The sequence below is a fragment of the Sturnira hondurensis genome, unplaced genomic scaffold (genome assembly GCF_014824575.4).
Source record: "Sturnira hondurensis isolate 20B ecotype Veracruz unplaced genomic scaffold, ASM1482457v3 Scaffold0021143, whole genome shotgun sequence".
In the NCBI taxonomy this organism is placed as follows: Eukaryota; Metazoa; Chordata; class Mammalia; order Chiroptera; family Phyllostomidae; genus Sturnira; species Sturnira hondurensis.
Window position 1 is genome coordinate 28,123,233 of NW_028093774.1, and position 25,643 is coordinate 28,148,875.

General features: G+C 56.7%; 2 protein-coding genes across 10 annotated transcripts in view; one reads left to right on the forward strand and one right to left on the reverse strand.

The window, feature by feature from the left end:
• The window catches only part of SPTB (spectrin beta, erythrocytic), a 66,551-nt gene extending 60,291 nt beyond the window's left edge, over positions 1 to 6,260 (forward strand). Inside the window, exons 32-35 of the mRNA XM_037031795.1 lie at positions 48 to 307; positions 2,531 to 2,704; positions 2,952 to 2,994; positions 3,215 to 6,260. Coding sequence (XP_036887690.1) covers positions 48 to 307; positions 2,531 to 2,704; positions 2,952 to 2,994; positions 3,215 to 3,382 — 645 coding nt within the window. The 3' untranslated portion in view covers positions 3,383 to 6,260. The remainder of the gene's footprint in view (positions 1 to 47; positions 308 to 2,530; positions 2,705 to 2,951; positions 2,995 to 3,214) is intronic.
• A 1,486-nt stretch (positions 6,261 to 7,746) lies between these two features.
• The window catches only part of PLEKHG3 (pleckstrin homology and RhoGEF domain containing G3), a 40,379-nt gene continuing 22,482 nt past the window's right edge, over positions 7,747 to 25,643 (reverse strand). For 3 of the 9 annotated variants that reach the window (XM_037031732.1, XM_037031741.1, XM_037031738.1), the window contains exons 2-18: positions 22,524 to 22,907; positions 21,295 to 21,392; positions 20,017 to 20,086; positions 19,637 to 19,683; positions 19,377 to 19,527; positions 19,154 to 19,285; positions 18,750 to 18,932; positions 18,458 to 18,550; positions 18,109 to 18,195; positions 17,815 to 17,848; positions 17,356 to 17,460; positions 14,622 to 14,660; positions 14,149 to 14,171; positions 13,274 to 13,627; positions 12,651 to 12,764; positions 9,619 to 11,038; positions 7,747 to 9,117 (exon numbers count right to left, since the gene is read on the reverse strand). In XM_037031732.1, the coding sequence (XP_036887627.1) occupies positions 8,387 to 9,117; positions 9,619 to 11,038; positions 12,651 to 12,764; positions 13,274 to 13,627; positions 14,149 to 14,171; positions 14,622 to 14,660; positions 17,356 to 17,460; positions 17,815 to 17,848; positions 18,109 to 18,195; positions 18,458 to 18,550; positions 18,750 to 18,932; positions 19,154 to 19,285; positions 19,377 to 19,527; positions 19,637 to 19,683; positions 20,017 to 20,086; positions 21,295 to 21,392; positions 22,524 to 22,868 (4,026 nt within the window). In that variant the 5' untranslated portion in view covers positions 22,869 to 22,907 and the 3' untranslated portion in view covers positions 7,747 to 8,386. Of the gene's footprint in view, positions 9,118 to 9,618; positions 11,039 to 12,650; positions 12,765 to 13,273; positions 13,628 to 14,148; positions 14,172 to 14,621; positions 14,661 to 17,355; positions 17,461 to 17,814; positions 17,849 to 18,108; positions 18,196 to 18,457; positions 18,551 to 18,749; positions 18,933 to 19,153; positions 19,286 to 19,376; positions 19,528 to 19,636; positions 19,684 to 20,016; positions 20,087 to 21,294; positions 21,393 to 22,523; positions 22,908 to 23,151; positions 23,335 to 25,643 lie in introns of all 9 variants that reach the window. The other 6 variants (XM_037031740.1, XM_037031735.1, XM_037031733.1 and 3 more) reach the window with 6 other exon arrangements.

Genomic DNA, 25,643 nt, shown 5'->3' on the forward strand with positions numbered 1-25,643 from the left:
CAGAACCCCCTGAGCGAGGTGTGCTCCTCCCATATGCCCCTGAGCAGGGGGAAGACAAACAGCGGCCGCAGGACCTGCAGCCGCCACCCCCACCGGGGCAACAGGTGGAAGGGCAAGAGGAGAAATCTGGCGGGGATGAGGGGCCCGCCACAGAGCCCCTCTTTAAGGTCCTGGACACGCCTCTGAGCGAGGGCGAGGAGCCTACCACGCTGCCGGCCCAGCGGGCCCATGGGCACAGTGTGCAGATGGAGGGCTACCTGGGCCGCAAGCACGACCTGGAGGGGCCCAACAAGAAGGCATCCAACAGGTGTGTGGGAAGAGGCCGCGGTGGGAGGGGTGGGTGGCGCTCAGGGACTTCACCAGCAGAGCCTGGGCAACACAGGCGTGTGTGCTGGGGGAGAGGGCGCCCTTTGCTTCCCGGGTCTTGAGAGCTTCTGGGTACTCCTCCACCCAGCCCAGGGGCTGCCTGGCGTGTCAGGGAAAGCCGGTCTTCAGTTCTGGCCCCAAGTTCAAATCCTATGACCTTGCACAGGTTACTCAGCCTAAGTTAACGTCTGTATTTGTAAAACGGGGGTGTTAATGGCAGCACGTGTCTTTGGTGCAGAAAGGTGCCTGTGCACCGGAAGAGCTTGGAGAACACTACTGTTTGTTCCTATCCTAGGGCCGGGTGGGTCAATCTAGGCACTAACAATAGGACCTTGACAGAGTCCCGCTTTTTACCAATCTGGGCTTCAGTTCCCTAGCTATAACACAGGAGAGGAGGAAGAGCTAGGTTGGTGTAGGTGCAGCTGGAGGGCGTTTGCCAGACCATGACACAGCAACTCCGTGACCTTGAGGCATTCATTCACTGGCTGTGTCCTTTCCTGGCCCTGAGGCAGTCATGCCCTTAGGTTTGGTCTATCTGGGGATGCCCCTATAAGGACTCTGAGAGCCCTGCCTTCAGGCAGTGGTCCAGGGGGTCCCAGGAAAACAGGGCAGCTTCAAGGTTGAAGCCAGACACATTCCCAAGGCCACTGGCGGCACACAGAGCCTGTCCTGGAGAATGCCCAAGCTAATGCAAATTCCAGAAATGAATTTGGGGACCCCACTGGCCCGAAGAGGTTTATTGCTTATGTGGAGAGTCCACCAGGAAATAGGGAACAATTATTTATTGAGCACCTACTGTGTGCCAGGCATTATGTTAGGGCTGATAAAATCTTCCTAACCACCTTGTAATATTAAGGTTTCCATTTTCCACATAGGAAAACAGAGTCTCAGATAGGTTAAGTCATTTATTTGTTCAAGGCAGGATTTTATTCCAAGGCCCAGTTCCTTGTAGCAATTGCCTTACTCAGGCTCCAGGAGGCTCAGGCTCCAGAGAAGGTCCCCAAGCTGAGCGTCAGAAATCTGGGCTTTGCGAAGTGGCTCTGCTGCCGGCTTCGTACAGGTCAGGTTCTCTCTCTGACCTTCCAGGCCTCCCACCCACTGTGCCTACTAGTTTTCCACCTTCCTGCCCTTCAAAGGGAGGGAGAGAGAATGAAGGAGAGGAGGAGGAGGAGGGGGGAGGGGGGAGGAGGAAGGAACAAAAGCTTCAATGTTTTGCACCATTCATTTCTGTGAAAATGCAACACGCTTCACGTTTCTCAGTGAAGCAGCCCCGCTTAGCCCACACATGAGTTTATAAGCTGGCAGCTGTCACCACACACACCAGCTGGGACGAGCCTTGGTCTACCCCTAAGTGCTTCTTTTAAAAGCGCTAGTACAGTGTACCGGCATACACCAGCAGAACGAAAGCTACCAGCAACCACCAAGCCAACCCCTGCTTTATTCATTCCACAGTTCTGTAGTGAAAAATCAACCCTGTTGATGGATGTGGCAATGCTCTGAAAAGTTTACACAGTTGGTCTTAGAGTCAATAATTCTGCTTCTAAAACCACGTCTCAACAGCAGACGTACAGGCAAAGGGTTATGCACAAGAATGTTCCTCGCATTGTTAACTTGTACTGTTTAAATTTCCACATGGCCCACCAATAAAGGGATTATTTATATCTGTGATGAGATACCACATAGTTATTCAAAATTACTTTCGAGAAATATTTGAGGATATGAGGAAATACTCATGTTAGTGTTAAGCTTGAAAGCAGGACATAAAACTAGTTATACAGTATAATCCAATTTCAGCCATATACAGAGGTGGACAAACATAGGTTTACAGTTGTAATATAAATAAATACAATGAACAGATAATACAATAAACTCTGTGTTTTGGGTACTCACAAAACCTACTGTAAACCTACTCTGGTCCACCCCAGTATGTGAGTAAGAAACAACATGAATATGCAAATAGAAAAAGACTAGAAGGAAATACATTCAAGGTTAACCAGAGTTCACTTTTGGTAATGAAATTACATGGAGATGATTTTTTCACAGGAAGATGTACCACTACTTACCAGGGAGAGAACTGTGCAACAGGAAAGGCACAGCTGTAGGGACTGAGTACAGAGATGCCGTGTCAGGACTGTGGGTGACCTGCCTGTCTGCCCTGTTGCAGGTCCTGGAACAACCTGTACTGTGTGCTCAGAAATAGCGAGCTGACCTTCTATAAGGACGCCAAGAACCTGGCGCTGGGGGTGCCCTACCATGGGGAAGAGCCCCTGGCCCTGAGACATGCCATCTGTGAGGTTGCCGCCAGCTACAAGAAGAAGAAGCACGTCTTCAAGCTGAGGTGAGGCCCACCCATCCACTGCTCCTTCCCTGGCGATTCGGTTTTGCACCAGTGGCTGGACGGGGGTCCATGACATGCCTGCACTGGCCCTCAGGGGTTGTTCAGATCAAAAAGGCTAATGGTCCAGGTTCTTACCTCTCTCCGACGGTGCTGTGGGTTTGAGGGGGCTGTGGGATCGAGCCAGCCCTCTGCCCAGGTGGAGGGCTCCAGAGGTGGCCCCAGGACAGGAACTCTTCTGTCCTCCCAGGTTGAGCAATGGCAGTGAGTGGCTCTTCCATGGCAAGGACGAGGTAAGTGCTGAGCAGCCCGGCCCAGACCCCCACTAACAAAGGGGCAGGTGGAGGAGGCTCAAGCCACTTGACCTCAAAGCTCCCTCTCACAGAATGGGCAGTCCTGGGGCTCCCCTCCCAGCCTGTGCGGGGGGGCGGGGCGGGGGACGATGGGGGGGGGAGGGGGGCGGGGGGGGGCCTCCTCAGAGAAGCGTGAGGCCCTGACCCTCCCACCCCACAGGAGGAGATGGTGTCCTGGCTGCAGGGTGTGAGCACTGCCATCAACGAGTCCCAGAGTATCCGCACCAAGGCCCAGAGCCTGCCCTTGCCCTCCATCACGGGCCCTGACACCAGCCTTGGCAAGAAAGAAAAGGAAAAGAGATTCAGCTTCTTCCCCAAAAAGAAGTAGCCTCTTGTGGCGCCCCACAGGTGGGGCTGGGCGGTGCCACTGTGCCTCCTTCGACTGCCCAGGACAGGCTGCGGGCACTCTCAGCCTTGACCATGGCACTCCGGCTGCCTGGTTGCCTGCTGCCCGCCTGCTCCGAGTCACCAGGCGGGGCTCTGGGGCCCATGCTGTACTGCAATACCTGCCTTCACCTGCCTGGCCTGATGCCTGCTCCCCCACCATCTGTAGAGCAGCTCCAGGGACAGAGGCTCCCAGCTCCACTGGGCCTCCGGGCCTGCGGGCAGAGTATGGTTTTCCCAGGCTTACACCCTCCTCCCCACCCCATTCTTGGGCTGAGGATGCACCAGGCCCCCATGCCCCATAAAAGCTGGAGAAGGCTGACCGATTTGTCAGATGCTGCCCACTCCCAAAGCAAGTTACTTGGAGTCACCCCTGACTTAGTCAAAACCAGGGAAAGGGAAGAAGACACTGGAAATACCTGACCCACCCCTGGGGCGCAAGGACAGAGCCTTCAGGTAGGCCCACAGGGCCCTAGGCCTGGGGAAAGGGCTGCTGGGGACTGCGGGGACACTATGGGCCTCCTCCCCGCTGGGCTTCCTCAGAACCAGGTCTCTTACCTCAGGGGCCACTACATCCCTCCCCCCATCCTCCTCCCACCAAAACAGCAGCGGGGCACCCTCCAAGGTCCACGGTTCCTAAGTGCAAGGGGCCTCCACTGCCTCCAGTGTCCTTTGCTGCCAACCATGGGAGTAGGATCGGGAAGCTCTCCAGCTGTCTTTTTAAAGCTTCAGTTAGAGCTGAGGGCTAGAGCTCAGACCTGAAGGCGGTAGACAAGTCCTGACACTGCCTAAGGCTCTGCCTCTCCACTCGGGGATGTCTCCCCCTCCACTCGGGGATGTCTCCCCCAACACCCACTAGCAGCTGAACCAGCAATATCTGACTCAGACCCAGGAGCCCTTAGAGGCAGTACAGTCCCCGGATACCAGATGGACAGCCCAGCACCTGGAGTAAAGCAAAGCCAAATGCCCAGTGAGTACAGTGGGTACCAGCCAAGGGTACTGACTGGACAGACAGCCAAGTTCACACGTGACCTATCACCCTGGGGTGGCACTATGGCCACACCTGGATGTTACCACACATCTAACAACCCATGGACAGCTGGGACAGACGCTGGCACCAGGGCCATGAAGGTGTAGCAGCCCTTGCTCAGCTTCTCCTGAAGGTTCTGCACATGGGTGCAGAAGTCACCAAATATCTACACCCCACCCCCACCCCCGCCCAAGCACAGCCGAAGGGGCCCTGCAACCTAGACCCACGGGAAAAGCCTTCCCCAGGCTGGGACAGTCGGACTGCCGGATTGCGGGGGGCACTCGTTCCACAAGGATTTCCACCTCCCACCCTCTGAAAGCAATATAGCTCCAGCCTATCATCTTAACTGGGGTTAAGGTCCAAAAGAGGGTCAAGTTGGTGGCAGTAGGTGCTTCCCTGAGAAGACCAGAAAGGTCCCTGGGGACTGCTGTTTTTATCACCTTCCCTGTGGGAAGGAGCCTCAGACACACCGAGACGATTCCTCCAGAACGCGGTGAGGCTCAGGTAGAGACCACATGGGTAGGCATCCAGGGTTCCTGGGCCTTCCCAGGAGCACTTAGTGCTGGCACACCCCGGGGATCAAGAACACTGTGTCGAGGTGAAGCTGACTTCAGCAGACGAGAACCGCAGGAGGGTGACATTGTCTGATGGATCCTGACACCCCCAAGTCAGGTGGCCCCACCTCTGTAGCCAGGGTCTTCCTTGGCCTCTGTGCACCTACCCCTACAGCCCTCTTTGTACCTGTAGTCTAGACCATTCACCAGCCTCTCTCTCCACCTGGAGAAACCAAGGCAGGAGGCAGTGAGGGGACCACACTCACGTGGCAGTAAAGAAGACCCCCGGGACACCTGAGGGCACGTCCTGCTCCACAGTAGGGAGCACGTTCCTTGCTGAAGAACAGGTGGTGGCAAGAGTCTCCAACCTTTTGCCCTCCCCTGTGCGTCAAAGCAGCGCCTGAGCGAGGCCCCGCCAACGGAGCAACTCCACTGTCCCAATGAAAGGGCCCCAAAGGAAGCGCTAGGACTTCACCACCCGGCTGCCCCCCACTGTCAAGGGCAGCCAGCTGCATGTGACCCACCATCTAGTGCCAGCTCCTGCACATCCCTCCCCCATCACACAGGCCCCAAGACCCTCAACCAACGGGACAGAAATTGCAGGCACCCCAGTGTGGGAGACTGTGCCATGTGCATGCTCGGCGCCTGGTACCCTGGCATGGTTTCATGGGGGGTGACGGGGGTGTTTGTTTTTGGTCCTCCTTACATTTTCTACTCTGCAATCTTGTAACAGTACTCCCAGACTAGGTCGACACAGCTCCAGTCCACACCAGCACAACTGGCAGTTTAGGAGCAGCTCCTTCGGGGTGTGGTCAGGTGGTCCTCCTTCCCTTCATCCCCTGGCCTCCACGGGCTCTGGCTGAGGGGGCTGTGGACAGTTCTTGGGCTTACCTCCCCCTTCCCCCCACCAGCACCCATCACAGGAGGCCTGTAGAAGGTTCAGCTCCCACCCACACCACTTCCTGCCCTTCGGAGGGCGAGTAGGGTCCCCAAGGATGGTCCTGGATGCCCCTCCTCCCTTCTGTGGGAGGAGACAGAGAGCCAAAGGACCACAAGGCTTGGTCCCTTGGACAAGCAAGCTCAGGGAGGTCACAGTGGAGGAGGCAGCGACAGGACTGCAACCCTGTGGGGCACAGACCATGCAATCTGGGCCTCATCCTCCACCTGCTCACACGTGCTTCCACCAAACAGAGGAAACCCATTTACTAGTTTTTCTAATAAACCAATAATAACACTCTATATTTCTCTCCATTTCTTATTTGACAAGTCTTGTTTCCCTTTGACTTGGGCCAAGAGGGCTAGGTGAGTGAGTGAGGAGGGAGCTGTACCCAAGACTCTGGCTTGTCCAAGTCTTACGGGACAACTCTGCCAGCACCAGGGTCCAAAGACCTGGATTAAAGCTCACTGGGCCGTGCACTCTACCATCCTGAGAGCCTGCTGCAGGCCTTTCCCCACAGGGCTCAGGACAGATCCGGCTGGACACCAGCATCACCAGAATGCCCTGCTTGGGCGCATCTCCAAAGGCGAGCGTTTGTTTGGTCTGGGTGGATGGAGTGCAGGCACAGCCGTTTTCCGAAAGGCTCCACTGATGACTCTGATGGGTAGCCAGTGAGAACCACTGAGCGGGTTCCAGGTTCCCAGACATACCTAGATGGTTGTGTAAGAATCACCTGGGGAAAGTATTCACTACAACTTCCCAGGCTCCACCCACTGAAGACTCTGAGTCAGGGAGTTTGAACGACGAGTCATCCATCTCCTTCAATTTACAGATGAGGAAGAAGCAAGCGTTTAGGTGACCCAGCTAGATAACGGCAGCGCTAGAACCAAAGCCTGGGTCTTCTGACTCTCTCTCCATTACGTCTGTGGGCCCTCAGCATTATCGCCCAAGACCTGCCTGGTAGACAAGCCAGCTCTCTCCTTGGAAGGGGCCACGGAACATTCAGGGCAGCTGGCAGAACGCGGCCTGTCTCTGCCCTGTCCACTGCTGCCCAGCAGAGGCTCCACCAGCCCTGCCCCTGCCCTGAACCTCCTGAGGCCCTGAACCAGCAGACCTGGGGGGACACCTGAGGACCGGTCTACCACCTGAGCCCCATGGCCCCGCTCCTCCCAGGCCCCAGACATAAGAAATGGTAAAACAAGGCTGGTACCCCATGAAGAAAGGGCAGAAAACACAACCAGAAATAGAGAGGCAATCTTAGCCCTTTTGAATCAAAGACACTTTGAGAATGGGATGGAAACTGAGGATGCATCCCAGGAAAAAGTGCACTTGCACGCCTCACCCAATGCTCCAGGCCACCTGGAGACATTTCTGGGCTCCCGGTTTAGAGCCCTTGCCTCCCGGGACTCACTGAGGGAGAAAGGAGTAAACAGCACCAGACATTAGAAACCTCTGCCTATTAGAAAAATGTTCCCTCCACTCCCCCATCTCTACTTTCTTTAGTCCGACTTCGGCACTTGAGGAAAAGACCTAAAGGCTGGCACGATGTCCCTGCCCCCAAGACAGGATGCCAGGCTGGGGGTGGACAGAGGAGCCTGTGGGAGTGCAGCAGCCAAGAACAAGTCCCCTCCCATACAAGTCCCCCCTGCTGCGCCAGCTCCCCATGAGCACCCTGGTGCCTCGCGCTTCATAAGCATGGAGGGCAGAAGCGGACTCTAAGCACCGCCCCCCCCAACAACGTCCCGCCTCCCACCCCAGCCAGGCCCAGTAAGGAGGCCACACACAGGTCAGTTGGTCAGCAGTGGTTATTGCACCATTGGCAAATAATGAAATGTGTGTACATTAGCGACAACCACAGGGTCAGCGAAACAATCCACAGAAGTACCTGAACGGAGTCCGTTACATTCTTCACAGGGCGGGAATAAAGAGGGAAAACACACTCGCGCGCGCACACAAACAATAAATTATGGACCTCATTCCTGCCTGGATCCTAAGAAGGCACGGCTAAAGAGCAAAGCCTCCCCAGGCCACCTTCCCGCGCCTCCCCCAGCGGGCTCCTCGGTCTGGCAGTGGCCAGCTGACACTGGAGGCCTGAGCAGGGCTTGCTCTCCTTGGGAAGAGGTGAGCTTAAATATTTGGCTTCTCACCAGAGAACTGGATATAAAGGAAGTGGCCACACTGGCCTCAGAGGGAAGAAGGGCCCATCTGGACCTGTGGAAGGTCACCGTGGGCTTGTGGTAGGGAGGGCGCCAGCGTAGTCACAGCCCGTGAAGGCACTTGCTGAGTGCACCAGAGCACTGTTCCCGGGCACAGCCTTTCCGAGGGTCCTGGGTAAGGCTCCAGTAAGGAGGATGAGCCCAAACTTGTGGACATCTGTCAAGGCTCCTCCTCATCCCCCAAGATCCTCCCTCCCCCAAGACTCAAGAGTCAACCTACAGAGTTCAAGGCCTGGAATTTCTCCCTCAGGTTTCTCACCATGCCTTGCTGGCTTGGGTCCACTGGGTCCCTGGAACCCTCTTCCTTCAGCTGGTACTCGGCTGACTGCTGCAAATCCTGGCCCCGCCCCACTATGGCTGCTGCTGAGCTCCACCCAGGGCCTCTGCCTTCCTCCAGCCCCACCGCAGGGCCAGGCAGGGGCCCCTTCTCCATGACAATCACCCGCCGGTTGTTCTCCAGGGTGAGGTCTGCAGTGACGTACAGGGCCTCCTCTCCGTCTGGCCCACTTTGGGGCAACACCCCCAAAGACAGGGGCTTGACGGCCTCTGGGCCTGCCTGGCCCTTCTTGGCACTCAGGCTGCAGCAGCGGCCCACCCTGCCTGACCGAGGCGGCTCCACCATGCTCTCTGGCACTGAGCGGCTCCGGCTGACGGGTGGGCCTCGGGACCGCCTTCCCTTGACCTGGACCGCCTCGTCGTTGGAGGCGTACTTGGAACAGAGCTCTCGGACGTCAGGCCAGTCGAAGGTCTCAGTGTCAAAGGGGCTGAGAGGGCTTCGAGGGGCAGGCCGGGCCCCAGGTGAAGTGGTCCTGGAGTTGGCAGCAGAAGGGATGGAGAAACGCCGTGGTGACGTCTCCCCGGCCAAGCAGGGCTTGGGTGGGCTGTGCTCCTGGGCCAGCACCTCCTCGTGGTTGAAGAGGGACAGCACCGGCTTTCTCTTGCCTGTGAGGAGAGAGAGCGGCCTGAGTCACCGGGCAGGAAGGAAGAGCAGAAGTGAGGGCTCTGAACTTCTGGGGAAGGCTAGTTGGTGGGGTTTTGGGTATAATGATGGAAGAGAACCTTCATTGACCATCCATGGTCCCTTTATGAAAGGGAAATGGGGAGAATAAAGAAAAGGCAGTGGACAAGGGGTCGAGTCGAAGGATGAAAGACAAGAGCTTCTGCTCTCCTAGAGAGGGGGGCATGGCTCCATTTCCTCCGAAGGTCTCTGTTCCACAGGAAGGACACGGGAGGGCAGTGAGCATGCCCAACCAGGGCTGCACAGGTGGCCTCCAGGCATTAGACCAGCTGCCAGGGCTCACCCTGGCCCTTGGCTCTCAGTGGGGGTTCCAGCTCTCTTTGGTAGAGCTTTAGGGATCCCTTTCCCCCAAAAGCTAACTAACTCTTAAAGGGCTCTTCCACCCCAGACTTGTGGGAGGGGCCCAATCCCTACCCCCATCACACCTTTGCCACGGGATGGCAATCCAGCCTCCTCCTCCGGCAGGTGGGGAACAGCAGCAGCTGCATCTTCCCATGGCAGTGGTGGTCTGGCGGTCCCCACCTTGCTCTTGATCCGAAGGCTGTACTGGCGGGCCAGCTGGTAGACCTTGTTCTTGACTCGCTCACTCACATGGCTGTCCATCACGCGGGAGAGCTGCATGATGCAGGGGTGCAGCGGGGCCACCAGACCCCCCTGGGAGCCACTGCTCAGCTCCTTCACCAGCTCCTTCAGCTCCCGCGCCAAGTGGGCTGGGCTGGGCCGCTGGGTGGGGGAGGCGCTCTCTGGTGAGGCAGTGGCTGACTCTTCAGTGATAGCTCCCAGCTCGTGCTCCTCCAGGATGAAAAGTGGCTCATGCAGGTCAAAGCCATTGGCCTGACCTTGGCCTGGCCCCTTCTGAGGACTCCCCACAGAAGATTCCATACCTTCCCAGATCTTCACAATTTCTGAAGATGGACGGAACTCAGCATCTGTGATAGGAGCTGGGTCGCCAGAACCTGCCCCCACCTGGCCTGGTTGGTCAAACAGGGTCCACGAAGCTGGCCTGGAGCCCACCTGTCTCTTGTGCCCTAACGGGGCCACTGGCTCCGGGTCCTGCCTGGGAAGGTTGTTGAACCTGAAGACTGAGTTTCTCACCAGGCCTTTGGGGATATAGGAGAGGCTCTCCCTGCGTCGGACGCTAAAACCCGCGTCGTGGTGCTCTGCATTTTCGTAGTAGCTCTTGATTTTGTCCAGCAACAGCCGGTCTCGTGTGGAGAGCGTCGATTCCTTCTTCTTGCAGGAAGAAGACCTATTGGTCTCTGCTGAGCAGCCTGGACTTGGGGGCTCTGTCCCATTGACAGAAGGGCCACTCTCCATGGCCACGCCCACACTGAGGTCTGCTGCTAAGGGGAGCTGAGAGCTGAGGGAGTCTGTGGTGCTGTCGCACCGGGCCAGGCCCTTCTCACTGCCCTCCAGGCTGAGCACACTGCTGCTCCGGCTGGGCAGCCTCGGGGTCCCGAAGCCAGTGGCCTTGCCATCCTCCAGTGCCAGGCTGCTCCGCCGAGAGAAGCTGCTGACAAACCGCTCAGCAATGACACTGGCCTGGTCCAGCACAGAGGGCGGCAGGAGGCTCTCAGACTCCTGGGCAGTCCCCATTTCCTCCTCCTCCTCGTCATCGTCCTCCTCCTCCTCACTGCTCAAGGCCTTCATGTTTTCAGTGCTCTTGGCCACCACAAAGTCCACCATGTCACTTCGGTGGTCCAGTCCCAGCAGCTCCCGATGGGCATCAAGCTGTGTTTCCAGGACTTCTGGAGACTCTGTGTCTGAGGGCATCTCCTCAGAGCTGGGACCTTCCACGGCAGCAAACACCTCCGGCTCTGATCCAGGCTCAGGGTCTGGCTCAGCCTGGGAGAGCAGAGGGAGCTCACATGAGACCCGGGGACAAGGGGGAGAGCACGCCTGCCTGCTCAAAGCCTGGAGAGAGGGGGCTGCAGCTTAGGACAAAAGGGGCAACAGCTCCTCAGAGGGAGGAACGTGATGCTGTCCCTTAGTGACCCTGCAGCTTCGGTGCTGGGCCCACAGTCCTCAAACCCAAGGAAACTTCTAGGAACGTGGATGGGAGAAAGTGGTGGCATCTCTCTGTGGCAGCCTGTCTGGGAGCTACACGGACAGACGGGAACCCACGAACTCAGAGCCACAGCACCAGTACTCCCCACCCAGTGGGGAAGCAGCTCCCTACAGTCTGAGAGGCTCCCCACGAGGGAGCTGTTCTGGGTTCAAACCCAGGCCTAAGCAACCTGAGAGGCCAGGGCCTCCCACGCAGCTCAGGGTCCACAGGGCAACAGAACCACAGGCTGGAATCCCACAGAGGGCGAGACAGGAATGTGGCTCCTCTGCATGTGCCTAGCAGATGGGCAAGGAAGGAAGCAAAGTCTAGATCTCTCTCTTGACCACCCTGTAAGTCATTCGAACCACAAAACTGGCTAGAACAGGCAGCTTTCCAGAAAGGTCTGTAGGGAGAAGATAAGCGCAAACACTGCACTCTGAGGAATCAGACTCGACCCCACTGATATCATCCAGAATCTGCAGAGCACAAGCCATGACCTAGGCCTGCACTGTCCAACGACGGTAGCCGCCAGCCACACGTGCCTTCCAAGCACCTGAAATGGGACTAGTCCAATCTGAAATCAGCTGTAAAGGTAAAATACACACCAACTGCAAAAATTTCATACCAAGCAGCATAAACCATCTCGCGAATAGCTTTTTATATTGATTACATATTGAAATGGTGACAGGTTGGACATACTGGATTAAATGATTTTTTAATGTGGCTACTAGACAAGTTAATCACACACGTGGCTAGCATTCTACCATCACCGGACAGCACCGCTCTAGACTTTTATCCAGTGTCATCCAATTTCTCAGTCTCTGGCTGTGAGGCCCACCTCACAGGTCTAGGCCCCGAGAACAAATTTTCCTTGTGACTTTGGGAAAGCAAAGGCCTCCATTTCCAGACAACCCACAGACGGCGTGGGGTGGTGGGAAGAAGAACCTGGGCTTCTGAGTCGCCACAGGCCCAAGTCCAGTCTCAGCTCTGCCCCTCAGAGCCGCGTCAGGCACGTCACCCAACTGTTCTGAGCCTCCTTCTCCCTGTAGAGCTATTGCAGAGAACAGATGGAATAAACAAATACCAGACATGCAGGAGGTACGCCTTACGCCCTACACAGGGTGGCCTGGCTGAGGGATCTAAAATCTGGTCACTTCTGCAAATTATGCCCCGTAGCAAGGGGCCACATCTTCCCAAAGGAAGGGGCGCCTTCCTCTTATTCATAGAAAGGGGCTGTTTGCTCACCAAGTCATGAGCCCATAAGCCAGACGGGCTTCCTGAAGGGATGGTAGAGTCCTGTCCCCAGAGACCCAAAAGGAGAGCCCAAGCCTCAGAGCCCCGCCAGCAGACCTGGATATCTGGGCTCCAGACACCGGTGCATGGTCTCCCTCCCGCCTGCTGGCCACTCACCTCAGGCAGGGAAGACACAGACTCAAAGCTCAAGCGCTTCTCAACACTGTTGGCAGACCGACTGCTGGGCCTCCTGCAGCTCTCGGGGCCTTCAGACTCCCCACGCCCCTCCCCCTGCAGAGAGCAGAGGGGAGTCATCAACTCCCAGGACAACTGGAAGCTGGTCCCTTCTGCATCCATCCCAACACGGGCAGCTCCCTAAGGGGGCTGGGCTTTGCTGAGAGCCAGCTCTGGACCTGAGCCACACCAGAGCCAACCTGAACTGCCAGACCTGGGGACACAAATCCCCACCAGGTATGCAGCCTCAGAAAAGCCACCCCCCCCGCCCCCCGCCGACCCTTGCAGCCCTGCTGTGTGCCGCCTTCTCCCCGCCCCACCACTTCCACCCTGTTAGTCATGCTTGTTGGGTAGTATGCTAGTTCACACCCAGTACTGAAACACTGCATGCCAGGGGATCGCTCGGGCGTGACGGTGAGTGAGGGGTTAAGAAATGCTGATGGCAGAAGGACAGAAATGAGAACAGAGGGGTGGAAAGGGCAGGGAAAGGGACTCTAGGATGAGCATGGGCTTTGAACATGCCAGGGAGCATGCAAGGAGGAGGGGAGATCAAAGAGACACCTCACCATAGCACCCCGGGAGAAAAGTAAAGCGTTGGCCCGATAGTGCCAGCAGTGGAGGGCGGCCAGCAGGGAGCTGGCAAAGTCAGCTACCTGCTCCGCCACTGCCAGGCTCTCCTCCTCCTCCTCTTCCTCTGAGCCTGGGGTCTCCGGCCCAGACCCCTTCTTGCTGCCTTCGTGCCCTGCCAAGTCCTCCAGAGAGACCTGAAAGGCCTGTTCCTCCTCCTCGTCCTCCACCACCACTTCCTCCTCCTCGTCCTCCTCCTGCTCTTCCTGGGCACCCCCTTCAGCCTCTGGCTGCAGGCCCCGAGTACGGGACGGCTGCCCAAAGTCCAGGAGAGCACCAGCACTGCCTGCATGCTGTTTGGAGCACAAGACCCCTCGTGACCAGCCTCAGGGCAATACCCCCTCCTCCTTCCAGTGGTTGCGGGTGAGGAGGCTTTACACAGAGATGCACCTCTAGATACCAACTCCTGCTCTCCACTTAAGTCCAGTGAAGACCAGAGCGGGTAAGGGTGAGGGGAAGTAAGGGGTAGGAGTGGTTTTCAAGGTAGGGACCAGGGAAAGCTAGGACAGGGGCCTGGTCAGGAACTCAAGAACCAGAGAAGCCTGCCTGCCCCAGAGAGGAAAAACTGAGAGCATCCAGGCTGGGCAGGCCACCACCAGGGTACCTTCCAGGGGAAGGGTACAGGAGGGTCCCTGAGGCAAGGGACATGGTTTATTCGCCTCTGTGGCCCACATGGCAGAGCCTGGTGCACAGGGGATGCTTGATAGGTATTTGTTAAATGAATGAAGACAACGAGAACTAAAGGCGCCAGGGGCTGACCTGGGCAGTCCCACCCCACTCTACCCATCCAGTCCCCCCTGCCCACAAACCTTACCTTCATTCCCACTGCTCTGGCTGCTGCCGCCACCACAGAGTTCCAGTACGTGGACGAGGGCGAGAAGAGGGAAGATGGGTAAACAGGAGAACCAGCCTCTTTATACAGGACAGAGGCTAGAGGCCAGAGGCCTAGAGCCCCCTGGGGAAGACCTCCCTGGGGGATCCTATTCCTAGAACCCTCAAAGGAATGACTGATAGAACAGGAACTGGGCCGGGGGTGGGGAGGTGTGCAGAGCAATGCAGGTCTGTGAGTGTTGCTTGCTCCTGCTGCTACCTGAGAACAGGGTGAAAGCTTCGGGGGTGGGGATCAAGCCCCCTGGCTAGACAGCAAGGAGAGGCCCACTTTCTGGGTAGAATAGAGACACAATCCCCTCTATACTGTCCGTAACACCCTGACCCAGGTGGTTACCTACATCACCTTCCAGACCCTGCCCTAGAGCCACCCGATTGGCTGTTGACCCTCACACTCACCTTTCTCACTGAGCTGCCTGAGCAGGTGTCTGGTTGGCTCTGAGAAGGAAAGCACACGGGCAGTCAGCGCAGGCCTGGAAACAGCCCTGCCCCCACGCCCACAGCACCACCAGCCCATCACCAGCTCCAAGTCCACTTGGGCTTGCCCCCATCCCAGCCCTAGGGCCTGAAGGAGGCAGTCCTCACACCTACCCCACAGGGAGGGAGGGCCACTCCCATCAGGCCTGGGCCCATGGCTATGACTGCCAGTCCCCAGGGGCAGCACTGCCCACAATCCCCTGAGTTAGGGCAGCTCACGCAAGGAGCCACAGCTCCACACTGCCCCGCCTTCAGACCAACTAGCTGCCACTCTGGAGGTCCATGGCGCCACCTCAAGCCCCACCTTGCCCACAAAGAGCCCATCAGCACATTAGCTGCAGCCCAGGCCAAGCTCTCTTACAGCACCCCACCGGAAAGCGGAAGTCGCACCCAACTTTCCACGGCCCTTAAGGCCTGGCCCCACAAAGCCTTGCTGTCTGCTGGAGAGTGCTGCCCGGCCACACAGGGGCCGACTGGGCTCTAGGGACAGGACACAAAACACATCCATTAGGCAGAAGATGTCACCACCCTGTACCCCAGCCTTTCTGCAGACAGACCTGAGGCAGGCAGGCAGGGATAAGAGGACACTTGCCAACGACCAGTCTGTAGAGCCTTGGCCTCAGCCCACACTGCCGGTGCCCAGCCGGCATAAAGTGGGAAGTCCACTGTACACATGACGCCGGAAGGAAAGTCTACTGAGGTCTCTTGGCTGCTCCTGGGCAGAGGAGGATATAGGAAACCTTTTTCTCTCCTGAGATGCGTGTGCACCTACACACGCGCACACACACACGATCTGCACAACTTAAGTAAACATCCAACTGTTTTCATAAAACACTCGAGTCTTTCATTTTAGAAGCTGTAATCAAGAATGTGTAATAAGTGACAAATAATGACACCAGCACCTCACTTATTCACAAATGCTCTTTATCTGCTCCTCTCAGCTCTCTGGAAGCAGGAGGCAGAAAATGCACCGAGGTGGTCGGAGCAGCTGGCTGAGAGCAGGCAGCAAGCTCTGCCAAACTCCCTGCCCTCCCCTCTCGGCCACTTCCTGGCCTGCTCTTACACGCACGCCCCACAAGTTCAACAGCCTGATTTTGGCAGATGGGAAGGGGAAGAAGGGATACTATAGGAAGCACACAAGACGGATGAGAACAAACACTCATCAGTGGAAGCATGGACACAAGACCACAAATGCAGGCTGTCTGTACGGGGACCCCCAGTTCCCTACTCTGGAAGGCCCTGAAGAATCTAGCAGTTCACACACCACAGAGATGCCCTGCACCTGTAGTCAGCATCCTGTTTTAAAGGCTCCAGAGTACGAAGTGTGTGTTAGAAAGATGTCTCTCTCGTAATGGTTAAAACTAAAACACAAAAACAAGACAGGAGTGAACCTAACTCTTTTAGTTTCTGGGCTAAAATCTTGGCCACATGGACACTTAAGCTCTGAAACTGCTCACTCCCCAAGGGCCTCGACAGCTCTATTGGGATGCTAACATATGACAGGCAGTCTTACAGGACCACCACCACCGCCCACACTTACTGAGCATGGCCATGTGCCAGCAGCTTCCAATTTAAAGCTATGGCGGGTTGCGAGAGAATTCTAGAGGAACAGCAAGAGGATTATAGAAGGAAGTTAACACCGCCAATCTGCGGCTTTTAACATATGGCCCCATAACATTTTGCAACTGTGACAATTTGCCTAGGGTTCAAGATCCATTGGGAGCAATACCAAACAAAGTAAAACCACAGAAGCTTTCCAGAGACAGCTCGGCTTAGGAGACCAAAGCGTGTGCATCGATCCACACAGCTGTTCATGGGGCCTGTGGGCCGCAGCCAATCGAAGCCCAAAGCACTGCAGAGATCCAAGCCAGGACACGGCTCCCAGTCACGCCTGAGTCTGTCTCTCCGGGGGTCTCCAAGACATTTCCCACCCTAACTCCCACCACATGGAGAAATCTGACAGGTACCCGGCTGAGGCCAAGTTCTTCCCTGGGCCTCAGACTGAAAGGCAGAGTAAAAACAGAGGTAGAAAACACACTCAGGGGGATAAATGGAAATGCAAAAAACAAAAACAAAAAAAAAATACAATTTAAAATTTGTTTTTTTTTCCAAAAAAAGGATGCTCAGAAAAAAAAGAAAGAAAACACACTCATCACCAGGAGAGCTAAGAATAAAAGCAATGTCTTCTCTTTCTCAAAGGACAGCTAACCCCTTTGACTCCGAGTGCACTGCAGCAAGTCCAGTCGTGGAAAACCCAGGAGAGGAAAATGGAACTTTTCTTGAGACCCAAAGTCAATATTTCCCGTCTGGATTTGATGCCACTTGGAGTGTAACTTGTTTTCCCCACGTCCTGCCTCTGCTCAGGTCTACAAAACACGCCCGAAGTTACTCCTGGCTGACCGCCAGCATTCTGAGTGGTGAGGGAGAGAGGTTTCGGTCTCAGGGAGCTGAGCAGGGTGCCAGGGCCCAAGGGAACAAGCATTCCTAGGGCCCTGGAAAAGGTGGGCTGCCACAGGGAGAGGATGCTCCACACACACCCGCCTTGCCCTTCCCAGGATTTCTGGAGGTGCGAGCCAGCCCCAAGCACTGCTGCAAAGGGCCCCCCCCACCTGGTCAGGGGCCCGTGAAGATGCCTCTCTGCCCACAGAGCCCTTACCAGACTGCCGGCGGCCCTGGCGGCGCCCCTCGTGGGTGGACACCTCATCCTGGGAGGACCAAGCCTTCTTCAGGCGCTCTGGGCTGTAGCGGTACCGATTGGGATCTGCACCCAAGAGAGACGATCAGGCCTTTGGGACCCTGTCGGCTGTGGCCTAGACTCTGACCACACCCAACCACATCCCTGCTGCTCACCCCAGCCCCCGGGGTCAGAAGCCTCCAAAGCTCCCTCCTCTTCCATCCAACTGCATTCGGGAGCATCAGGCATGGAGGGTCCGTCCCTCAGCAGTGCCATGCCCCTAGGCTCACAGTAGACCCCCAGGCCTTGACAGAAGTTACCCAGGCCTCCCTAGGGGCTTCCTGGAATCTCAGCGTCAGGCAAGGCTTCCCCAGGTTGCAGCCTGACATTGAAATGCACACAAACAGGGACAGAGCAGGCAGGGAGGCCACATATACTTACAATAGGAATCCATTTCCAAGATGGCTTCCTTGGCCTGGAAGGGAAGAAACCTACCCCATTACCACCTTGCCAGGTGCCCTGCCCGCCCTCAGTGCACGGACTCCCTCTTGCTGGGTGAGGACACTCCGCAGTGCTCTGCTGAGGCCCAGGACCCAGGGCCTCCACTGAACTGACCCCTGCTGTGGAGCCAATGTCCACAGGGTGAGGCCCCATGGACCCTGCAGCTGGCTCTGAAGGACACCCTCTCCCTGTACCCCATTAGGACCCAGGGGTGGGGGTGTCCCAGGAATGCACCTTCTGGGGGATGGTGGTGTGGTGGTTCTCCAGGATAAGCCTCTTGATGTGGTGAGTCCAGTTCCGTTTCTCCTCCACTGTTTTGGCCTGGGAGGACCCAAGGGAGAGAGAGCCAGGGATTACCCCAGGCCTGAAGGCACACGACGTGGGCCGTGCTTCTGCCAAGCAGAGCAGAGGTGGACAGAGAGCCTCTGCTGGGGCCTCTGCGAGGCTACTTCAACTCGCCAGCACAAGCCTGAGCGGTGTCCACAATGACCCCGACCTTCCGGAGGGAGACCCTGAGGCTCAGTGCAGCTCAGTGAGCGGAGGCGGGTCTGTCCCCAGCCCGGGCCCCCGGCCCACCCCTCACCTGGATGCTGTACTGCTGCTTGCTGTGCTTGTAGTGAGTGACGGTGAAGCACAGGGAGTCTCTGGTGCTTTCAATCAGCATCAGGGAGGAGCACTGGGGGAGGGAGAGGGCCGTCAGGCACAAGGAGTGGGGAGGGGAGCCAACCCGGAGCCCAGCCCCTCCAAATCGCCTGGGGAGGCAGGGAGAATAACCGAAGAAGGATGGAGCTGCATCCCCACAGACTGGGGGATGATGAGGACAAGGACGAAGAGGGGAGGGGAGGGGGCAGAGGAGATGGCAGCAGTCTGGGTACCGGGATTTGCCCCTTGTAGACGAAGTGGTCGCCCCGCTTCTTGGTAACGAGCAGCGCTTTGTCAAAGAGGAAGAAGGTCTTCTCGCTCCGCACTCGGTGCAGGCGGAATGTGCCCTCCAGGACCAGCTCCCCGTAGATGGTCAGGTCTGGCCCCTTCCAGTTGATGAGCAGTGACTGAATCTCCTGTGGCACAGAAGCCCCACCCCCAGAGGTCAGGCTTATGACCTTGCTGGGGACACCAAAGGGCTCCTGAAAACCCAGCTGTTGCTGGGTCTCCCCAGGGAAGCCTGTCCCACACGGACGCTGCCCCTCTGCTCACCCCTGCAGGGCAACCACACTCCCTCTCCAGGCCCAGGCCCACCCGATCGCCCTTGCTCGTCCCTACGGCCACCGGCCCAGAGCACCTGGAGCCGGACTGCGTGCTCATGCCTCCTCTTCATATCGTTGATGTACCAGGCCACGCAGGTCATGGTGTCAATGGCATCCTCCACCACCTCGAAGCCTTCCTCTTCTTCGTCAAAATGTTTGGCAATTTCCTACATGGGAGGCAGGGACTTAGGCAGCCCACAGACTCAAGGGTCCGGCCCTCCCGCAGCCACCCACGTACTCAGGGGACCCTTGGGTTACCTGGAGCAGCAGGTGGTACTTGAGGATGCGCTGGACGGGCTTCAGCAGGTAGGAGCCCAAGGGCAGTGAGTGCCGCAGCAGCTCTTGCTGGTCCTGGAAGAACTTGGCCTGCTGCTTGTCCCGCATGCACTCCATCAGGGCGGCCACTGAGCTGGGAGTGGGGAAAGGACTGTCACCGCCTCGGAAGGCCAGGATGGGCAAGTGGGATGCTCCAGACTCACCAAATGGATCAGCCTCCCCTCTCCACCCCAATTACTCACTTGGGGTAGTTGTTGCAATACTGGGTGTAGATATCAAACTCTTGGCTCTAACGAGAAATCAAAAATAGTGATTTCAGAGAGACTCCCACTGGACTGTAAACCCAGATGCACCAAAGACATACCCCAAGTCCCCAGGACAACTCTGCCCCTCTTTCTCTGAGCCTTTGTAGATCCACCTTTGCACCCATCTGTCTGGGACATGCCATCCACCCAGCAACGCCTAGCTCCACCCCAGACGCCCTCCCTGTTCCAGACAGGACGCCTGGCACTGCCCCTGGAGAGGGGGCCCCAAGGCTCAGGTGTCCCGTGAAGGTGGGCGTTTCTGTCCCACTGAGCCTCCAGCAGAACAGGACAAGAGGCAAGGACCCAGCCCTCCTCACCCTTTCCACGAAGCAGCTGGCCACAGCCACAGGGTCACCATTGCAGTTGTCCAGGTCTCTGAGTAGCTGACTGAGTGAGGAAGAACGGTCATCAGACCCCAGACCACGTGCAGCCTCCACAGCTACCGACCCACCACACCCCTCCCAACCTCCTGGTGCCCAGACACACAGCCAGCCCTGGTGTCATGCCAAAGAGTCAGGGCTTCCACCCTCAAAGTGAGCCCTGCCCGGGGCAGCAACCACAGAAAGCATCCAGCAACACTGCAAAGAAGGGGAGCAAGGGAGACCCACATGCTCAGCAAGAGGAAGAAGGGACACCAGTACCCACCTCGGGAGAGGACAGGGCTCCTCTGCAGGCAGAAGGGGTCAGATACACAAAAGCAGAGATTAAAGGAGAAAGAAAAGAGAAAGGGGGCTCGCAAAGGAACCAAGGTCCCCAGTTCAAAAGGATGCAGTAAAAGGAGAGAGACAGGGTGACTACAGAACCCCTTTTTCTTAGATGGGGGCACTACAGAAAACCCTAGAAAAAGCGCTCCCCCCTTCCCAACCCCTCACAATCTGGCCTAGGACTCCTTCTAGACTTCTCTAGCTTGTACAGCAGGAGGTCTCCCTGCTCAACTTAAAGGGCCTGGGTAGTTCCTCCTGAACTACCTGCACTGCCCCCTCAAGCTCTGCTCCTCCCGACCCCTGCCCTTCCTCCGGGGCATCTGTGGGTCCAGGCAGCACACAGTGGGACCTCGAAGGGCCCCTCTGCCCTGAAGCAGCCCCTCACCAGGCCTTGTTCAGCCTCACCCATCACGTAGTCTGACCTGTGCACTTCCCTAATGGGTCAGATCACTTCCAGGGAGCCCTGCCTTCCCATGAGGTCAGGAGGAAGATGGAGAAGAAATTAAGATATGTGCAAGTGGAAGACAAAGATGAAAAGGACAAAGGGGTCACAAAGGGAGAGAGGGAAAAGTATCATGTGCAAGGGTCCAGCAGTCCCCTGAGGGGACACTGGCTCAGGCTAAACCCAACAAGCTCACGGCCTCAGATGACCTCTCTGCCTGACAGGAAGCACCTCGACCCCAGGGCACACAGTCCCACAGGTCCTCTTCTCCTGTAGGGAGCTAACTGAACTTTGTACAGGGTTGGGCCACCCTTCCCCACCCTCAGACAGCAGGCCCTGGGCCCCACACAGCACAGCCCACCACATTGGGGACATCCAAGATTCCCGCCCCCAGGTCTCAAGATGGGCCTCACAGGTGTAACACAGTGTATGTCAGGCCCACTCCCTACCTGTTCAGTGCGTAGATGCTTTCTATGTTCCCAAAGAGGGCACTGACTTGTTCTGGCTTCAGCAGCCCAGGTGTGTCAATGATCTTCAGCAGGTAGTCCTGCATGGAGAGAGGCATCAGAGGCCAGCCCCTCCCGGCACGATGCTGCCCTGGCCACACCTCATTGAACAGCTGTTTCTCAAACATCACCTACTGGTCTGGGTTGGACAGTTCCGCCCCAAAATTAATATCCGCCTGGAACCTCAGAATGTGACCTCTGCAGATGTAACTAGTTAAGATCTCAAGACGATATCATACTGGATTTAGGGTGGGCCTTAAATCCAATGGCTAGTGTCCTTACAAGAGAAGGCACAGAGAGACAGGAAGGCAACGTGAAGACAGAGGCAGAGATTGGGGTGATGCCACCTACAGGCCAAAGAACAGGAAGGATGGCCAGCAACCACCTGAAGCCAGGAGAGAGGCCTAGAATACACTCTCCCTCAGGGCCTGCAGAAGGAGCCAGCCCTGCCGGCATCTGGATTTCAAACTTCTGGCCTCCTAAACCGGGACACAATAAATGCCTGCGTCTTAAGCCACACAGTTTGTGGTAATTTGTCACCGCAGCCCCGGGGAAACCAACACAACCCCCTCCACAAGTGGGTGGCTTCCTTGTGGGCAGCCACACAGCCATCTTCTCCCGTGTGCCCTGCAAAGGGTGAAACGCTTCACCTCCACAGCTCTGCCAGGTGGATGCCTCTTCATCTCAGAAATGAGGAACCTGAGGCTGTGTGTGTGCTGCCCGGGGGCTGGGGGCATGACACGCCCCTGCCTGAGACACCCCCCCCCCCACCACCGCAGCCACCAAACCACAGAGCAGGGATTTGGGAGCAGGCAGGTGGGGTCTAGAGTCAGTTTGTTCAGCTCATTCAGTCTCTACTGAGCACAGAAGTCCCTTCCAACCTTGTCACGGGTGCCTACTCCCTGGGGACCTACAGAAGTTCTGCAGCCAGAGCAACTGGTCTGAGCCAGAGTCACAAGGCAGTGTGAGCAGTCAGCAGCTTCCCCAGGGTGGCAGGCGGGAGGCTGCCCCGCTAGTCACAGGAAGCAAACCTTCTGAGATAACTGTGCCAGGGAGAACTGTCCTTCCGGACTGCTGGTGATAAGTTTATGGGAGAGGCAGGCCACTAAGGCCAAGGCCAGCCCGAGAGTAGGTGGCAGGCGCACACAGCTCTGCAGTCAGGAGGGCCTTACCTCCACTATGCTGCGCAGGTCCTGCACGTACATACGCTCAGTTTCCACAATTTCCCGCACCACGCGGCTCAGGTAGCTGAGCTTGTGCGCAGGCGCCGCCGCTGCCCGGCCGCTGAATGGGGACAGGGGTCCCTTCTTGTTCAGCCAGCTGCTGGAGTTGCTGTTGTTGCGCGGGTGCCGGCCACGTGGGGAGCCTGGCCCATTCTTGGCTGAGGCCTCGGGGCCACTGGGCTCCTCCATGGCGCCTCGACTGTCACGGGAGGAGCCCGACGAGGACGTGGTGGAGGTCAGGCTTGCCGGCCGCTCCTGGCTGCTGTCCGGGCGGAGGGAGGCAGAGACGGGCATCCTGGCATCGCTGCCCGGCGGGGGCACTCCAGGGAGATTCTGTGCAGGGCGGAGGAGTCAAGCTCTGAGTCCTCACAGAAACACAGAGTAAACGGGTGGCTGCCAGGGCTGGGTTGGGGAAGGAGGAGGTGGTTGTTCAATGGATACAGAGTTCCAGGTTTGTGAGATAAAAAAACTCTGTGGATGGATTCCTGGTGATGGAAGCACAATAATGTGAATGGATTTAATGCCACTTAAAAATGGTTAAAGTGCACGTTTTATCTTATTTTAAAAATCATTTTACCACAATTTTAAAAACCTCAACTCTGAACCCACGAAATCCCTTCCCTCAGACCCCACAAGCATCTCCAAGGAGGACTGTTTGGGCCAACAGCTCTCCTGACTCCAACAGCTCTGCTGCCACCGTTCCAGGCTGGCAGCAAGGTGTGGGCCCCGTCTGGAGACAAGAGCTCAGCCACCGAGGCCCCTGAAAAGGCGAAGCAGACATCCTTGCCAGAGCCCTGGCTGGGGACAGCGCCTTCCGAAGGAACCCCCAGGATCCAGCCTCTCAGAGCCTGGGCTCCTCACACCGGCCCCAGCGCTGTGTCCTCCCAGCTCTGAGCCTGGTGCCCGGCACAGGGCAAGGGCTCCATACACAGTCCAAATGGTGATGCTAATCGTAGTTGTCGAAAAGCTCTTCCTGAGTGCCCACCTGTCAGAGCCTGCGATGGGGTCCCCAGACAAGGGCAGGCAAAGATCTGGCTCTTAGAAGCTAAGACAACAGGCACACCAGAGGGCAACAGTGTCCCCGAGACAGCAAAATCTCTAGGGCACCAGCAGCTGCACCTCAAACCTAAAAATTTCAGAGTGCTAACAGAGAAGGCAGAGGAGATGGCAAAAGGCTGGGCCCACATTGTCCCCTGTCCCCTGCCCCACCCCCAGCACCTGACACAAGTCCCTGACTCACCCTGGCTCGTAGGACACAGGAAATTCCCCAGGGCTGAGCCACTGGTGAGTCTCCCTAAGCTCCCCACGGCAGGGCAGCACAGCAAGCAGGAAGCTGCTCCCAGGTGAGGCAAACACAGCCCCAGGTGGACTTTTATTCCCTGAACAGATGGCGTGGCTCATAGATAGGCCTGCCTGAAGCAGCAGTCAGGGGAGGGCCTGTGGCCTTTGAGGAAAACAGACACTCCGCCTCTATCCCAGAGGACCAGAGCTCACTGAGACCACTTTCCAGAATGTGTATTTGATGCTGTTTCCAAAGGAAAAAAGTTCATAGCATCCTTCACACCTCCACTGACCTTGAAGCCTTTGGCCCTTAGTTCTCAGGCTCAGAAATGTCCAAATCACAGACCACATCTATGAGAAGGACCTAGAAGGTACTGTCACTCCAGTAACTATGAATTGGCCCGCCCCACCCCACCCACCAGTTTTTTGTGCCTCTGTCCCAACCTGGAACCAGAGCCCCCAGCTTTGCCCACACCCCCGAGCTCTGGCTTTTGCAAATGTTCTCTATGCCTGGACATTATTTCCTCCTATCCATCCCATGCCACACAGCCGCCCCCCACAACTGGCCTCATTTATACCCAACGCTCAGGTTCAGATTAGAAGCCATCGCCCTCTAGAAACCTCCCCCGGAACCAAACCTGGGGCACCTTCTGTATAATCGTTCAGCACCCCAGGGTTATGCCTACTCTAGCACTCCCTGCGTGAGACTATAAGGAGTTTGTGACCCCCCTATCCTAGACTGTAAGTGACCTAAGGGCTGGGGATTTAAGGATGATCTGACCAGTGAATAATGGTGGTGAACAAACTGGTACTCTACAAAGCTAAAAGTCAGGAGCACTGAGACCTGTTCACCATCCTTCCCTGCACGTCCAGCAAGGACCTCTCAAGCACAGGGCTTTGTCACTGTGTGTCTCAGCTGGGGAAGAGCGGTACCACCCGAGGTGCTCTATGTGAGCCTCCTGCTTTGCAGATGAGGACACAGTGGCAGCACTGGGACCAGTCATGCATTGTCCCTGCTTTCAGGCACAACCAAAGGAGAATTAATTCACAGGATCATCTGGGTAGAATTGAGCGTCTCGGAGGAGAGCCCCTGGGGAAATGCAGCATCGCTGCTTTTTCCTCCTGCTCCAAAAGAGCCTTCAAAATTAACCAGCTAGGCCTTTCTACACAACCAGCCGGCAGGGTAATACCATGTCATTTTAGCACAAAGACAAAGACCCATCCTCTGCCCCAGTCCTGTGAGACTTTGATGTCCCTCAATACATGTGGCACGTTGCACACACAGGCACCCCCCCACCCCAGCTCCTCCCCACCCCTCCCTTCCCTGTCAGGCAGTCCCAGCTGGAACCGTGAAACAAGGACTTACGGGGGCCTAAGACATTTCCCAGAACAGCCCTGGGGTCAGTCGGCCCCCAGAGGGATGCCAAATGGAAAAGGCCCAAGTCCCAAATGGATTTCACAGCTGGCCAGGCCACAGCGCCCACCACGCCCACCCCCCACACACTCTCTCAGGGAGACATCTCTAAAGGATACCTTCCTTCTTTTGGGAACGCATGGCAACATAAGCACACTTCAAGCTCAGAAACTAAAATCTTTCCCACTTAGAGAAACTCTCTGATTAAATGTAACTATCTGCCTGCAAGTCTGGCTCCTCTTGGGACTAACACCAAGCATGACAGCTAAAATGTTCTAAGTGCTATAGCCACTTATCTCCTAAAAACTCTGAGGTAGATACTATAATTATCCCCATTTTACAGATGCAGAAACTGAGGCCAAAAGAAGAGCCCA